Genomic DNA, 16,871 nt, shown 5'->3' with positions numbered 1-16,871 from the left:
GGCCCGGGTGGTAAGGCAATAATATCCTGCTCAGTGTTTCAGTAATATTCCTGGTTTTAACCTTTGAAAGCTTTCTCGGCTTTCGGGAGTTTTTCTCCCGTTTGTCGGCCATTTTTTTAAGCGGGCGCGGGAACCTGAAGGAAAATTACGTCACGTTGTTTACGAAGTTTGATTGGTCAGTTCTCTCTTCTTCTCGTTCCAAATATGGTACTTTCTAAAATGAATAATCACGAGCATCGGACAAAGCAAACATATGAGAGTTACACGTTTCAACCCCTTATGAGTTTCTGATGACACCTGTACGTGACACAAATAGTGTGCCTGGGTTACCTGTGGTCTTAGAAGAAAGTTGACTATATACTGTTCAGTATTATCGAAACTGACCTTTACTCCAGATGAGCACTGATAAGCCTTTTCAGCCTGGTGATGCTGTTTGTGTGCGTTATTAAGACATTTATTTTTTATGTTATTTTTCAGCATCATCAGAACATTCCTTCTCGTCGGATTCCTCTCATGATTACTGTGTTCCTCCAGAGAGCATCTCTCCTCCTGAACCCCCAAACAATTATGGGGATGTTTATGATGAGGTGGATGATCTTTATGCAGAGGTGAGCTGTGTGGAAAATTATTTTCTTGTAAGTGTATTGGGTTCCAGTTACATGGGTAGGTAGAGTTTTTTGGGAATTTACAGTAAGACAAAATGTTTCAAATTCTTGCTAAATTCACGTGGATGTGCATCTAAAGCTGATTTTTAAGCTGTTCTGACAAAGTGGAATTACAGTGTAATTACACTGGAAACTAATTGCACTTTCCAGTGGATAGAGATCTATCCAGTTGATAGCGCTATCCACCCTTTGAACAACTGAGGCGAGTACTTTAACTTCATCTTGGTCCAAACATAAAAAAACTTGTCTTGACGTTACACATACAGCTCAATAACACATCTGTAATGTTACCCCTTGCTGTAGTCCCTGTCATGATGTGACTACCCTTAAGTTTTACATTGAACATTTTTGGAATTCAAGTATAATTTCACCTTCTTTACCACCGTAAAATGGTTATTATAACAGGGTATTTAATTTTTTACTCTTTCATATTCCATAGCCTATCCATAAGTCAGATGAAGAGGGATTTTCTTCAGGTAAAGACATTTTGTTCACAATGGTTATGTAAAAGGTTTTTAAAAAAATGGCTTAAAGGCTTGTTTATTGTGGAAAATGCACTTAGCTTATCCAGCTGGTTTACAGGCACTGCACTCAAATACTTAGAAGCAAATAATAATTCAAATACAGCATAACAGGATCAAAAACCCCAACTGGCAGGAGGCAGCCACTTGGCTATTTACATGTACAAGAGTGGGCGAAGATTTGAACTCAAGACAACTGAGAGCAACTCCAGCAATTCGCCAGAGCAGGACTCGAACCTGGGACCGCCGGATTGCCAGTCCGACACGCTGACCACTCGGCCACGCTGCCTTCTTATTAAATGACTTATTGATGACCATGTAGTGTCAGAGAGTCTGGTTTGTTTACTCACAAGGTTGATAACACACTAGACTGTATGACCCAAAACCTTAAAAAAAATTTGAGTGAGTTTTGAACATTATAATGTTTGATTAAAGTGTTAAAACGTATTCATTATTAGAACATGATAACGACTAGTACTGTATGTACTGGCTTTGCGGCAACATGGGCCAAATTTAAGGGCTTGTAAAACCATTTCTTTTACATCAAAAGATCTCATATTTTGGATCTGCACATTGAATGATAAAGTTTATAGCTACAATGTACACAAAAACGGTTTTCGTACCTTACACTATAGGTGCGATTTGTTTGCATTTTTTTCGGGCGAGCAAAGCCAAGCGGAAAGAAAGCAAGGAGCGCAACACACAGGTGATTGGCCCACTGGGCGTGTCTCTCTCTCTCTCTCTGTGCCTACTTTGAGCTTACCTTTGCTCACCTGAAAAAATTAATAAGAAAGCTCCTCTTCTGCAGGCTACAGTTATCGTTTCAAGGACACTTTAACCGTTAGGTGTTTATGTTTGTTTGTAGATGAAGAAAGAGACACTTTTGCAGAAGGTTAGTATTCTTGGCAAATTAGTCTTTGCAACATTTAATTGACTTAGGGGACATCATCCAGAGCTCTTTCGGTCTCCATGTTATGTTGGGAAAAAAAAACAAGGCCAAAAAATGTGACTGAATCATTTGTATGATGGAGGAAATGCAATCCATGGATATGTTACAGGTCAAATTTGATTTCAGGTTAATTTTGATTTAACCTAGGTCAATTCTCAATTTCCTTTCTTTTCTAGCTCTAATTCATGAATAATTAGGGCTAGAAGACAAAGGAAATTGAGAATCAACCTAGGTTAAAAAAATTTAACCTGAAATCAAATTTGACCGGTAACATATACAGCAAAGAGTGCCTTGTTTCTCCATTTTACTATCTACTCTGACTCAACGTTAAGGTTTCATTTCAGTTCTTTAAAAGGAAGTAAAAACGAGTGAAAAAAGCTTTGGATGATGTACCTTGAATGAATATAACAAATTTTAAGTGAAAATATAAACTGGCCTAGAGTTTTACATCCGTGACTGGTTGGTTATACGCAAGGCATGGGGATAAGTGGCGAGTTTTCTAGAATCTTGTAGTGATCCAAAAATTATACAATATTTCAAGTTTCAGAATAGCGAATATATCTATGAAGTAAATGAGTAGCGCAGTTTGAGTTAACATGTTCCTTACAGTCTCTTTTTTTGTGCATGTAGCTGTTGCAAAACCTTTACTTTTTCTTTCACTTGTTTTAACAGAACCCTTGTACCAGGTCTATACCCGGTGTACACTGCAGCGTTAGCGAAGCATTAGTCGACAGCGCATGGGCAATGACAGCAGTGATAAGTCACTAACGGATGATGAAGCCTTCTTGGAACAGCTAGAACAAGGAACACTGAGAAACATGAGAGTGCTCTGGTGTGAATTACCAGAGGTTTGTTGATAATCATATAGATATAATAATTTTCTCTTAAAATTGAAAGGAAATGTTAAGTAAATTTATTTTAACAATAGTGGCGATAATCTTTGAGTGAAAGAGTTCATGTCGCGGGTTTTTACTTTATTTACTTTCCTCAGCTCTGCAATCAGATCTGTTTTTCTTACACATTATACCTGCTTTAACGCAACAAAGGGTGCCCAGCTTTTCGCTCTCATCACTCAAAATCAGTTGTAAAAACTCATGTGCTGTTCTTAGCCAACTGTCTCTCATCCTGAATTTGTATCCCATAACAGGCTACCCAGTGCTTTGAGGTTTACGTCAAATACTGTTCCAATCAAATCTATCAGGATAGAGCATTAAGAAATCTAAGGGAAGCTGAAAAACAGATAGCGTTTGTATTTTTTTAGTCAGTAGGGCCTAACTAGTCTCACCTTGCTAGAAGAGCCTTTCTTTCACTTGCTCGATTTTGCCGTACTTGAGAAAGACTGCATCAGGGGTTCGTACATGTCATTGGAAAACCTGGAACGGAGTCATGGAATCTAAGAATTGCATTTTCCAGGCCTGGAAAGTCATGGAATTTAATTGTCGGCCTTTGAAAGTCCTTGAAAATTGAAATTTTGTTTGGTAGATTCGTTACTGCCGATGAACAGCGCAAACGGCACGCATTTTGGTGGACACCAGAGTTTGTGTCTGTTGAACTGTTTAAGGTCAGAAATACCCTAAAACACAAAAGCTTTCAAAATAAGTGACAGCTAAAGCTAAGGTCATGGAAAAAGTCATGGAAAGTCCTGGAATTTGAGGAGCTTAAAAGAGTACGAACCCTGCTGCATGAATAGAGTAAGATCTTTGTTGAGCATGCGCTGCTTGATGCTAGGATACAGCTTCAAACCCAGGCCGACACCCAGGCCTAATATCCGTGCACTTGGTACAGCGGGCTCAGTCATGACCACCCGGATGTTCGCACTCAAAAAACCGGTTTGACGAAAACTCAACATTTACTCGTCCAGAAATTCAGGTTTCGGCGACTTCAAAGGCTTTACGCGATTCAGGTAGAGCCTTTCTTCTCCTCCTCACTCAATAAGGCAAAAAGAGGCTCTACTCACAGGGTGAACCAATCTAAAAACAACTGGTGCAAGCAAGAACAACAAATATTAAACAGCTGTTATCGTAAGAAGCAGCGCAGTGGCGGATCCAGACCTTCAGATAAGGGGGGAGGGGGGGGGGGGGTCATCCAGACCCTGAGGTAATCATCATCATCATCATCATCTTTATTTAAAAACACGGTAAATACATCAGGCATTAACAATTTAATATAAAGCTACAACTTAAATACGAAACTATGTATACAGATTAATATTCTATAATTTAAAATATTGCTAACTATTAAGGAAAAGTAAACTAAATTAAAGCCTGTTTTACATGAATGCCGTGTCGGAATTAATTAAGAATCGTCGGAAATTAGTCAGAGATGTTGCTTGCCTAGCAGCTGAGGGTAGACTGTTCCAGAGGACTGCACCACTATAGGCAAAGCTATTTTTGTAATGGTTAGTACGCGGCAATGGTATTGCAAGCTTATTATCAGAATCGCGCAAATTGTAAGAAGTAATCACATCACTCCGTTGAATGAATTTCGAGGACAAATAATTCGGTGCGAGGCCGTTTAAGGACTTGTAGACCATCTCAGCCTTTAGTTTTTGACGTCGAGTTTCTAAATTGTCCCAGCCTAATTCTTTAAGCAGTTGGTTAGCGTCAGCATCATAACTAGAATGGGTAAGGACGCGGACAGCACGATTTTGAAGTCTCTGTAATTTGTCAGACAATGTTTTGGCACAGTTACCCCAAACAACACTACAATAGTCGAAGTGTGATTAAACTAACCCATGATAGATATTATGTAGAGTTGCAGGAGGAACACAGCGACTTATTCGTTTAATAGATCCAATACCAGAAGAGATTTTTTTAGATATAGCGTTGATATGATTACTCCATGTTAGATTTTCATCAATTAATACACCAAGAGACTTAGTAAAATCGACTCTGTTTAATTGTGTGCCATTAATTTCTAAGTCTGGGAGAACGGATAGACTATTCAATTTTTGTCTTGATCCGATTAACATAAATTCAGTTTTAGTCATATTGAGAGTCAATTTATTGGCAATGAGCCAATTGTTTATATTTAACAAGTCCTGATTTAAAGAAGCCTCAAGGAAGCAGATGTCATTGTCAGCATATGTTAGGTGAGTATCATCCGCGTACATTCTTGGTTGCGAGTTAGATAAACAATTAGGTAAGTCATTAATGTATAAGAGAAACAGCAAAGGTCCCAGTATTGTCCCCTGGGGAATCCCACAAGTTAAAGTGCAGCTTTTAGAAAGGACACCATTGACAGAACATTTTTGCGTACGATTTTCTAAGTAAGAAGAAAGCAATTTGTAGGCAATTCCTTTGACTCCATATAAACATAGTTTGGATAATAAAATAGAGTGATCGACTGTGTCAAATGCCTTTTTTAAATCTAAAAAGACAACAGCGTTAACATAGCCACGATCTATGTTAAAGGCCCAGTTATCAGTGGCTTCGAGCAAAGCGGTTACAGTTGAGTGAAAGGATCGAAAACCAGACTGATATTTTGACAAAATATTATTTTCGGATAAATAGGAAGAAAGCTGATTATAAACTATTCTCTCGAAGACTTTTGCTATTGCTGAGATCACAGAAATTGGGCGATAATTGTTCATATCACCTCTATCGCCCTGCTTGAATATAGGCGTTACTTTGGCTAATTTCCAGTCATCAGGAAATGTGCCGGTAGTTAAACAGCAATTAAAAATAATCGAGATACATGGTGAAATAAGGTCAGCACATTCAAGAATAAGCCGACTTGATAGTTTATCGAGACCAGCCCCTTTAGACTTATTTAGTTTATTCAGTAGTTTTAAAACCTGTCCACTATCAGTAGGGCGGAACTCGAATCTATTGTTAATGGCTTTGACATATTTCCGATGGCAGTGGTCATTGTTATTAGATAATGGGATGTCATTAGCAAGTTTAGGTCCTATTGATGAGAAATGATCATTGAAAGCATTCGACAAGTCGGATGGTTCAGATATAGAAGTACCATTTAGATTTAAATGTAATGGGGTGCCGCTCTCACTCGTCAGTGTCTTTCACGAGTGTCTCAACTCGGATCGTAAAAAGAAAAATAAACTCAGTCGGCGTCACTTACCTTTCACCCGCCATTTTGTTTTTTTCTCACGAACTCGTGTTGCGTAAATTAATTATATTTTTATTTTTATTCATTTTAATGATACACTAGTGAGCAGCACACATACACTTGGAACTTGGAACAAAGGAAATTTTCATGCCCCGGGCGAGAATCGAACTCGCGACCCGGCTTCATTTTGCCAACAAGTTGATGACTGGACGCTCTTAAAAATAACTGAGAAAATTATCCAAAGAAATGTTTTTTTAACAAAAGAAAAAGAAACCCGGGTTAAGCGCTGATCGGCCTTCGAACAACTGCGCCCAGTAAAACATCTATTGCTCCAGTGAAACAAAAAGTTCTTTTTACACGCCCGAAGCACTCTGGCCAGTGTCTCCTCAAATAACAAGCACTTGAGACGAACCATACGATATCACACTGATCACTAGCCTTCAAAACCTTTTCATTATGATACACAGTTTAAATCGAGGTTTCGCTGTACGCAACCCTTACGTTCAAAACATGCCATAATCATAATTATCTATCGCAAGAACCATCCACCCTTTCCCCTCAAGTGCTACCTGTACGCCTAGCAAACGTATCGAACGCACTCTCCTAAGCTCCGGTTACTCGTAGTCACTATCATTAAATCATTCGTATGAGTAGTCATGTAATCATATCCTTTTCAGATCTATCCAGTGTGGTTATAACAGGTGGAACCTCCGTCAAAACAGTTTCAGTAGGAAAGAATTTGACTCTAGAATGCATCGCGAATGGAACCCCACAACCAGAAATACAATGGACCCGCGTCGATGGTCTGTTTCCCGAGGGACTCATTTCAAAAGGAGGACAGCTGATTTTTCCGCGCGCGTGGCTTGCCTATGGTGGTGTATATAGGTGCAAAGTCACTAACAGTGTTGGCTCTGCGCAATCTGAAGTAGCCATCTTTGTGCAAGGTTAGTGTTTTCTGTTTGTCCTTTTCTGCCGTTATCTTTCACGTTTACTGGTCTGCAAAAGAAATTAAAGTTAATGCAAGTAAAGCTAAAAAACGTTTGAAATATTTGACCGTCATTTGCAAAGACATCCACATTTGTGGGGAATAGGAATGGTTTACTGGTTTGTCAACCGAGTTGATAAGCCACGATAATAAGACAAGATAAAATAGCGAAAGCTGGAGATAGCATGTCCTCATGTCAGAGCAAGTGAGGAAGGCGTGGAAACATGAGCCTGCTTTAAATCTTACTGCCATAAACCAAAATGACCTTATCCGATTGGATTTTTTGGTACTACCACCCAACCACCCCAACCCTACGGTTACGACTAATATCCATCTGCAAAGATCATGCAGTTTTATGACGATGTTACTATTAAACATTGTGTTATTAACTCGAGTGGCAAGACTGTACTCTATTGACTCTTAGAGACCCCCAAGGTCATGATTACTCCACAGAAGTCACGTGTGAAAACCGGTGAGACCGTGCAATTCACTTGCATCGCTAGTGGCTCTCCGTCACCAGACCTAACATGGCGGAAAGTTAACGGATCGCTTCCAGTCAGCAGTACAGTGCAAAGAGGAGTTCTGAGGATTGCCAATGTGACCCAAAAGGATGCTGGGAGTTACAATTGTGAAGCCAAAAATGCTGAAGGATCGGCTAAGAGAAGTGGAATTTTTTGAAATTAAAGGTAAGGTATCAAAGGGTCGGCTCTTTGGAAGTAATTCTACTTTAACCTCCCTCCTTGTTTCATGTCTTTATTTTGACGAGTTTTGGTGCAAACATTTTACAGTGCCTTCCCTCCTATACATTTTTCCTGATGCAATTCCAACGCGAAAAGCTACGAATGTTCTTGCGGTCATGATGAGGGTTAGATTGGGGAGTTTCTGCTAAGCACACTTCGCGTCAATGACAAGAAGACACCTTTGTTATGATATTTTGTCTAACCATAAACTTAGTAATGGTCACCAACCATTTGTATCTCTACCTTCTGTATATCTCTTCTTATACTTAGCAGGAACACACCACTATAAGATGCTGTAGTTTACATGTAGATTGTATGTTGGTTGGACTTACAATCTCATGGTCAATTTTTACAAGTGTAATATAAACGTGTAGCCATTTTCCGTGAGCACAGATTGAAGAAAAAAGACTCCGCTTCAGCGCAAGCTTTCCACATATACTCTGGGCTCCATTGTCCCAGTCTAACAAAGTACACTTGAATATCTCCTCCTTGGTGAAGCTGAGCCGGCAGATTAGAGAGTATTACGATGCTTTTTTTTTTTCGAAATGGCCCATATCCACGTTGTAGTGGCTGTGCATGTCGTCTTGATCTTAACCTAACTGTGATGCACATGTTATAATCCAGTTTTATCCTTATGGTAACGTAAGAAAAGAGTCTAAAACAAACTAAATTAAATATGAACCAAGGTAAAAACTGAAGAGAACTTATCCGTATTTAGATTCAACCTTGGCTTTGAGCCTGCAATCATTCGAAGCCGGCAACCATTGAGCCTGTATGAGTGGCACAGAGTCGTCTTATCACGAAACAGGAAAGAAGGAAATCTCACCGTAGATGGGGAGCCACCTGTAACAGGAATTTCTAAGGGGAGTAGTACAGGTCTGAATTTGAATCAGGATTTGCACGTGGGAGGAGTCCTTGACTTCTCATCAATAAGCTCTTTGGCGGGATTCAAGTCAGGATTTATTGGCTGTTTAAGCTACTTGGCTATCGACGGAAAAGTTGTAAATTTTGGTAAGAATATAATTGTTTCTTTTACATTCCATTACAAAAATGGTTGGTATCTAAAATAGGGACCTGAAAAACAGAAAAACAGGTACATGTATTGTCTCCTTTTTTTTATTTTGAGAAATTCTCGTAGGGACAAAACGAATGGTAGTTGGATAAAGGTTTTCAAAGTTCAAATTTCGGGAAACTAATTTTCGAGGAGATTTGACAGAGGCACCCAACGGGGAATTTGAGAAAAAGACGTAAAAACAACAACAAAGCATAAATAAAGCTTTCTGAAGCCATTTTAAGCATTTTGGGAGATCGCTTGGAAAAATTTATCTGTTCCTCACTCCCAGTAAGACTGATGGAAGAGTTCCCAGCCAGCAAGGTGCACCTAAAACCTGCAACCTGACGTCCATAGGCAATTGGGAGTGGCCTATGGGAGACATTCACCCCTTCAATGAGGGAAGGAGAGATAAACAAATAGAATATACAAGCTATTGTATACACCAAATCCCCTCTGACACCCTGAATTGTGTATTGCCCAGCAACACTTTCCTTCCAAGGACATATTAATTTTTCCAAATTTCCGAGCCAGCAAACTTGGCTTGAGGAACAAATTTTTTGGGGAACAGATGCCCCTGATTTGAATTTTGTACAGGAGTCGAAGAAACGAACAGTGTCCGAGGGGGAGAGTAAGGGTGCTTTCTTGACAAGGGGAAAACAATTCATACAAATTCTTCAATTCGGTTTTACCAGCTGAGTTGATGAACACATCTTGAAAGTCTGCTTTTCGTTTCTGTTCTGGAGGTAAATTGTCTTTAGCAACTGATTGGACCAAAACCACCATTTCTTTCTGTTACCGACGCAACACTAAAGTTCTGGAAACTAACCCTTTTATTTGAACTCTTTGAACTGTCTATACGCTAACTTTTTTATGCATAACATTTACAAACGCGTTCCAAAAGTGGAAATAATTCACCATGGTCTAATTGACAGTAGTAGATTGAGTCATGTCTAGAGAACATGAGCATGTTTCTTTCTGTTTCTTCGACTTCTAAAGGAGCCAGCTCTTATTGAACGTGTATGCGCTTGTCAAGGGCAGTATTGACTAACTTGAATAAGAAAATGGCCTGTTTCACGAGGAATCTATTTTTGTAGCCTTTCGGTGTAGCTTAATTACCTAATTTTATAATTAGATTTTATCTTCTTCCTTCTCTTGCCAAAACACAATACTTAAATGGATTTTGTCACAAGGATATTATTGTTTTATGTCAACTCTGTGCTGAAGTCATTACTTAGGGTCTTGACCTATACACAAAATGCTTCTGTAAAATAATGAAGAAGGTTTCAAAGAAATTCCACCAGGGAACGATAACCATGATGATTTGTTACATGATTTGTGAAAAAAAAGGGAAAACTATTTTTGGAATTCAATTGATACGCAGACACTTCATAGGTTTTTAAAAAATAGAAAATAGCGTGACATAACCCTTTGAATACCTCTTGAAAAAAATTTCCGGTGACCCTATTAAAAGCGTGGGTTTGTATGATTGTGAAGTCTGTCAAACAAGGCCTTTCAAGAACGGCGGCACGTGCACAGAGGTCGCTGGAGACTGGGGATTTATTTGTACTTGCAGGCCTGGTTACTCGGGAAGGACCTGTGATGACGCTGGTAACAAGTGTTCACCTGGCGTTTGCAATGAGGGGCGTTGTGAAAATATCGGCAATGATGGTTTTAGATGCATCTGTCCTGCTGGTTACTCTGGGGAGAGGTGTGAGGAAGGTTTGTTGTTGACCAAAGGCCCCTGAGTCCTTTACGATCTGATGTCAAAACATGAGCTTTGGTATAATTCCTTTTTTTTTCCTGTTTGAATAGGATGCATCAAATACTTTTTAACTGGTTTGCATCAGTTGGTATGGGCGAAAGACCGTAATTTATTGTTTGATTCACTGGACGAGAAAATGGATTTTCACCCCCCCCCCCGCCCACTCCCCTGTTTTTTGGTATGCAAATGACATTTACCATCCTTGCCCCATATTTTGGCCTCCAGTTTTTACAAATTTGCTATATATTTGCAAGGATCATGTTGGTGCAAATTCATTTTTTTCCCCAGTGATTTATATGTCAAAAGTGCTGGATCGACGGAGGAGGGAGCTCGGGGATAATAGCTTGCCTGCGCCTCATTTTAAGGTCATTTTAGATAGTGCCCCCCTCCCTATTTGAAGTGTTTGAATAAGCAGCGCCCCCAATTACCTGAAAGTCTGGTTATAGTCGCTGCTACTTGAAATACCAGACCGAAGAATGTTGCTATAAAACGCCTCTGTCACTTGAGCAGCCCCAGGGTGAGGTGTATGATAGAAATCAAGTGAAGAGTACTTAGTTAAAGAAACGTCTCTTGGACTTTTCTGGTGGTTTTTTTTTTGGTTTTTTATGTCATTTGGTGTTCTAAAAAGGAAACTGATGACAGTATTCATCTCTGTAGGAAGGCCAATAGACACTCCCATGTTCGAGGGCAACTCATACATGTCGTTACCAGGAATCGAAGGCGCAGTTCTGCAACTAAGGTTCTCCATCAGATTCCTCGCACTTAAATCAGGCAATATGCTTCTACTGTACAATGGTCAGGCGATATTCCCTGGTCGCGGTGACTTCATTTCCCTTGCCATTAACGGAGGGCGAGTTGAGTTCAGGTTCAATATGGGAAGTGGTACTGGTATTTTACGCAGCGCCAGAAACATTTCCGTAGGTTTCTGGCACACTGTAATAATAGAAAGACAACTGAGAGACAGCTTGCTGGTTCTGGATCACGATCCCCCAGTGAAAGGCTCCTCCCCGTGTTGTTCACGTGGATTAAATCTTTTGTTAGACTTGTTCATAGGCGGAGTGAAAAACTTCACGACATTCCACACTAGTAAAGTTGGCGTTAGCTCCGGTCTCTTTGGTTGTATATCCGAACTATCAGTAGATGGTAGGGAAATAAACCTGCTCAAGTCCAATCTTGACATGCGCGGTATCAAACAATGCACAGAATGCCTTTTGCCTTGTGAATTAAAACCATGTGTCAATAATGCCACTTGCATCCCGGTTGGAAAAACGGGCTTTTTCTGTTCCTGTGCTCCTGGATATACTGGACAAAAGTGTGAGTTTACACTAGCCGATCCTTTGAAGAGTAACACATGTGTAAATGGCGGAGTTGAATTATCGTCATCTGACAGGTTACGTATTTATTTATTTATTTTTTATTTTTCCAAACATAAGAACAATACACTCCACTACAGTCAACCCGCAGCTTGTTTTAATGAGGTGTAGCTATTAATTCCCTCCGGTGTCGCTGCTATTGATAAGTTCGGCCAGTCTGTCCAATATTTTCTGCGTTACAGAACTATAGTCATCTAAATATAAATAGTGATATATTTGTAAAGAAATTTCTTCTCGGACCTCAAATGACGATCTCTCGCGATTAAGGACAGTAATTCGTTGGAGGGTGTCCGAAATAAAAGGAGTTGACTATATTTACTATAATGGACAGAAAGTCTTTGAATACTTAGAATACAAACAATACTTAATTTTATGACGTGATAAAAGCAGTTCGCAAACCTAAAGAGAGCTTCAGAAATCCTGAGCCTAAAACGTGATTTACTGTGTTACAGGTTATGCAACTGCCCGCTCGGATATGGAGGCAGAAGGTGTAATAGAAGTAAGTACTTTCAGAAGTTTTGCCTTATGAAATAGCTTCCTAATGCGTCGGATATATTTTCAAATTTGTCAGTAACTGATGTTGTCGCAGTATAAACTTTTCAATGTAAGAGATCTTAAGGCACATAGTCTTTGTGTGCGGATACAGGTGACCTCCCCATGCTGGAGCCATCAGCATGGGTAGAGTGTTTCTTACTATACCCCGGAGGCCACACTTGGGAAGTCTTGGTGGCCTTTTAAAACCGGAAGGGGAACTACCGGTGGTGCAAATGGTAAAATTAAACGCCTTCCACTGATATAGGCTGGGTTCGATTCTAGCGCCATACAGTGGATTGACTTTGTTGTTGGTTCTCTTCTCGAGTCTACTTCGGGCTGAAAAGTTGTCTCTAATTAATTGGGGACGTTTAAGAGGCCACACGTATAGAACAGTGAATTCTATCGGGTGTCACACTCTCTAAACTACATAAGTGCAAGTTTTCATAGTTGCAGAAGAATTCTTTCACGACAACCCCTGCAAAAAAAAAACACACACACACACACTGGCAATAGATTTTAAATACTAAAGGAACCTTAGTTTAGTTGGGTTTACTTTAACTTTCTCGGTGCAAAGGTGTTTAAAATAGCTTGCATGAGGCAACGTACAGTTGAGTCCACTCCAGTGACTCTTGCTGATTGGCTGTTTCGTTGTAGCTGTCCAGTTTGGAAAAAATGCCTTGTTCAGTGGTGACGGTTTCTTGGAATTCCCATCATCGACCATGCGAGGACCGAGGTGAGCTTTTTTCTTTCGTGTTCAGTGAACCTTCTGAGAGAACATTTCTCACCATCAGGAGAGTTTTACGACTGCTATAATAGAAAATGAGCGCCCAATTTATTTCAATCCTTGTATTTAATAGCCGAGATACCTTATAATCCACAGTGCAATGTTTACGGCTTTGAGCATGCATGCGTCCATTTTTTTTACAGATCGACAACACCTGACTATATGTCACTTCAGATGAAAACTGAAGCTCAAAATGGTGTAATCCTATGGCAAGGAGAGGTAAATTAGAGTGTTGTAATGAGTTCAGCCAGCGGAGATTGTTTATAACTCATGCCTGATAATCAGATGACCAGAAAAGACATCCATCTACTTTGCCACATTCAGTTCTGAGCTTTTTCTTAGTTACCTTTTTCCAAAACACTTCCGTATCTCTTTGCCTATTTCACACTCACAGGCCCCTTGCACTACGAACAGTTCCCTTGACCTGTAAGGGATCAAGCAACATAAAAAGATACCCCATGTTCTCACCTGGATCAATTAGGTGTCCGTATAAAAAATTTTTCTTCTTGTTCCTTCCAGAGAAGAGACCACTTTGCAATCGGATTAAGAGACGGATTTCTGGAGTTCAGGTAATTATTTTAGAACTCTTGACGGCCCATCAACTGGTCTCTTTCTAAAATTTGGTATTCTTTGCTTTCAGAGTAAAAACACCCATACATGTGCGTGACCACCAAAAATGCCAAAAGTTAAGGGTTGCTAATGGGAGCTTGTCGCATATAAGACTCTGACGCGTCTGAATGTCACTAGAATTGACTCTGAAATATGTAATGCACTAAAAAAAGCGTAGACAATACTGATGGATCACATAACCCACTTAACATCCGGGGGCGATAAAATAATAGGGAGATTAAGCAAAAGCGTTTTTGAGTGACGCACGTCAACCGAGGCTAAAAAAATTGTATTGCTTTGCGTCTTCGCGTCTTTTTTCTCATATTGATGATTTTGCTGAGAATTTGGGCAAAAACACTGCTTAAAAGTAGTTAACTACGAAATTGAATGAAGCGCTTCCTCTGTTAAATTTATTACACATTAATCCTTGATCACTGATCTACATAAAAAAAATAAGGGGACGGGCCCGCGGGCCCCTCCCCGGATCCGCCACTGCAAATAATCAGGAGCTAAATATATCGGCCCCTACCCCAAGGATACTTTACAATCATGTTAACAAATCAGTTATGTCTTTCGTAGATTTGAACTCGGTTCTGGGCCCGCTGTACTACAATCCCTCTCTCCAGTCAACGATAGCCAATGGCACTCCATCAAGGTTTACAGGTAACAAACTTTTTCAACTATGTAACAAACTTTTTCAACTACCATCTTGAAATAATAGTTCCTAGATCTCCGTATTCTAGATGCGTTACATTGAGGAACAAGGAAGGGCCCGAGAATAACCCCCCGACCGTCAACCATGAATAAAATTTTAATCAATTATTGATTTCGGCTTCTATATAATATAAGGCAGCACTGACTGCGTGACGTCATTTATAAGTTATTTTAATTATTAGATTAGTGACTTTTGTCGTTTTAATTTTGTAGGAGTTTCAGTGAGGGTTCCCTTAAAGTTGATAATTATGATCACGTAAATGGCACCTCGGCTGAGGGAAGCAAAGGGCTGAATATTAACCAAGGTTATAACATATTTATGGGTAAGTGCATTGTATATCCTTATCTTATCAGTCATCCCTGCGATCAGAATGGGTAGTCCGAAATATCTGGATTTCATATATTTGAACTGCGGGACGAGGAAACAAATGCAGACAAGATCATCAATACACAACTCAGTTGCAAAAAGAAAGCCTGAATTCCCGTATTCGACCCCTGACCCCTGCGATAGTGGTGTAGTGCTCGTACCAGTGCTCATACTTAGCAAGCAAACTGGGTTGTGGATAGTCCTTTAGAAAATTATCTAAAAGTCTACCTCCCTTGTCAGTGTTCAGGATGTTTAATAATGTAGAAGTTTTTATTTTCCATTCGAACAGGAGAGAATGAGCTAGATTCGATTTATAGCCTGTATTATCTTTATGTTTTTTCCTTTTATTTCCAACAGGAGGCGGTGAAAATATCGCAAAAATGACGCATGGGAAGTTTATTACTGGTTTTAGTGGTTGTATAAAGAATATATTTTTCAAGGACAGAGGCATTGACCTCCAGGGTGACGCTATTCGCGGCTGGAATGTCCTACCGTGCGACAGCGGTGAGGAAGAGCCATGAAAAGACATTCAAGATAGGCTAGTTGCCGTGAGAAATGAGAATTAAGCTCCAGACACCACACAGCTCTTAAGCAAACAATCGTTTATCGTACTTTCACATTGGAATACTTAATAACTAGCGCATTTTTGTTGCGTGGTTACACTTTAAATTAAAGTTAAGCAACTGTTGACGGAAAGAAAGAGAAGAGAAATATGGAACTGTACGAAGAAGAGTCAGTTAAAAAAGGAGTTATTCCTGCCCACAAAAGTAAAGAATATCCTGGACAGTTATTGTCCTTTTTTACCAAAAGAAATCAATTAGATAACCAGTCTGGCTTTGCATCTGATCTGTTGAAATCAGCTACTATTGTTTTCCTCTAGGCCTCGACTGTTTAAAAAGCGTTTCTTGATATCAAATACTGTTGTCCTAAAATACATCTTGTTATACTGGACCTGCGCTTAAACCTTCCATTTTTAGAGTTCATCGAGTCTATGGACAAAAATAGAAACTGTTTCTGCTTCAGCACACCCTCATGTACATGTAGCATTTATTAACAATTTTCACTGATTTCATCTATAGGGACGTCTGGTGAATTCATGATTGAAGGGTAGATAACGTCTGTCTCCAAACACCGAGGCCGAAAAAATATTACCTGCCATTCTAGAGCTCTGTTTTAGACTGTACAGAGATAAAATATGGTTATCACTGGCTTAGGGGAGGGGTAGGTGGGCAGTTTACCAGAAACGTATAATGATCCACATAGGGATTTTCGCTTTTGATATTTATATTGGCTCTTTGTTGTCAAAAATTTATTTTACCTCAATTGTTTATTATATTTACACCTTTTGTACATATATTTTTTTTCGTCTTTTTTTTCTTGGCATATATGTGTAAGTTTGACAAAAAAAGAAACGTCGCCTTTCAAGAACTTGTTGAAGATAACTTAAGTTAATTAGCTAGTAAGTTAATATATCGAAAAAAATAAAAATAAAACTGGCAAAACTAGTTGCGTTGCATAGTGTTACTTTCCTCCAATGTTATAATTATGCTACGTTTACCAACGAGACGTGTCACAACAATGTTATCACTTCCACTCGCTACTTTAGAAATGCGAATGGAACTAGGATCAAAACAGAACCCGCAATTGTTTCTGGGTGAGGTGACTGGCACAAAAAGCTGAGATTTTATGGGTGTTGTAATGCCTACAAAATTGTAATGGTTGATTTGAAAAAAATTGCTAAACCGT

At 39.5% G+C, this 16,871-nt stretch overlaps 2 protein-coding genes across 2 annotated transcripts in view; both read left to right on the top strand.

Moving 5' to 3' along the window:
• LOC140926598 (uncharacterized) overlaps positions 1-2,093 on the top strand; it is a 51,673-nt gene extending 49,580 nt beyond the window's left edge. The window contains exons 4-6 of the mRNA XM_073376326.1: positions 478-608; positions 1,105-1,141; positions 2,052-2,093. Of these exons, the coding sequence (XP_073232427.1) occupies positions 478-608; positions 1,105-1,141; positions 2,052-2,083 (200 nt within the window). The 3' untranslated portion in view covers positions 2,084-2,093. The remainder of the gene's footprint in view (positions 1-477; positions 609-1,104; positions 1,142-2,051) is intronic.
• An 8,453-nt stretch (positions 2,094-10,546) lies between these two features.
• LOC140946833 (basement membrane-specific heparan sulfate proteoglycan core protein-like) lies at positions 10,547-16,281 on the top strand. The gene is made up of 10 exons (XM_073395943.1): positions 10,547-10,701; positions 11,402-12,134; positions 12,570-12,616; positions 13,306-13,384; positions 13,579-13,654; positions 13,955-14,004; positions 14,624-14,707; positions 14,972-15,081; positions 15,483-15,629; positions 16,205-16,281. The coding sequence occupies exons 2-10, from the start codon at positions 11,422-11,424 to the stop codon at positions 16,234-16,236; spliced, it is 1,338 nt and encodes a 445-aa protein (XP_073252044.1). The 5' UTR covers positions 10,547-10,701; positions 11,402-11,421; the 3' UTR covers positions 16,237-16,281.
• Positions 16,282-16,871: the final 590 nt, after the last annotated feature.

The sequence above is a fragment of the Porites lutea genome, chromosome 1 (assembly GCF_958299795.1).
Source record: "Porites lutea chromosome 1, jaPorLute2.1, whole genome shotgun sequence".
NCBI classification, from domain to species: Eukaryota; Metazoa; Cnidaria; class Anthozoa; order Scleractinia; family Poritidae; genus Porites; species Porites lutea.
The sequence above is the reverse complement of the archived record's forward strand: the minus strand, read 5'-3'. Positions and strand labels throughout refer to the sequence as shown.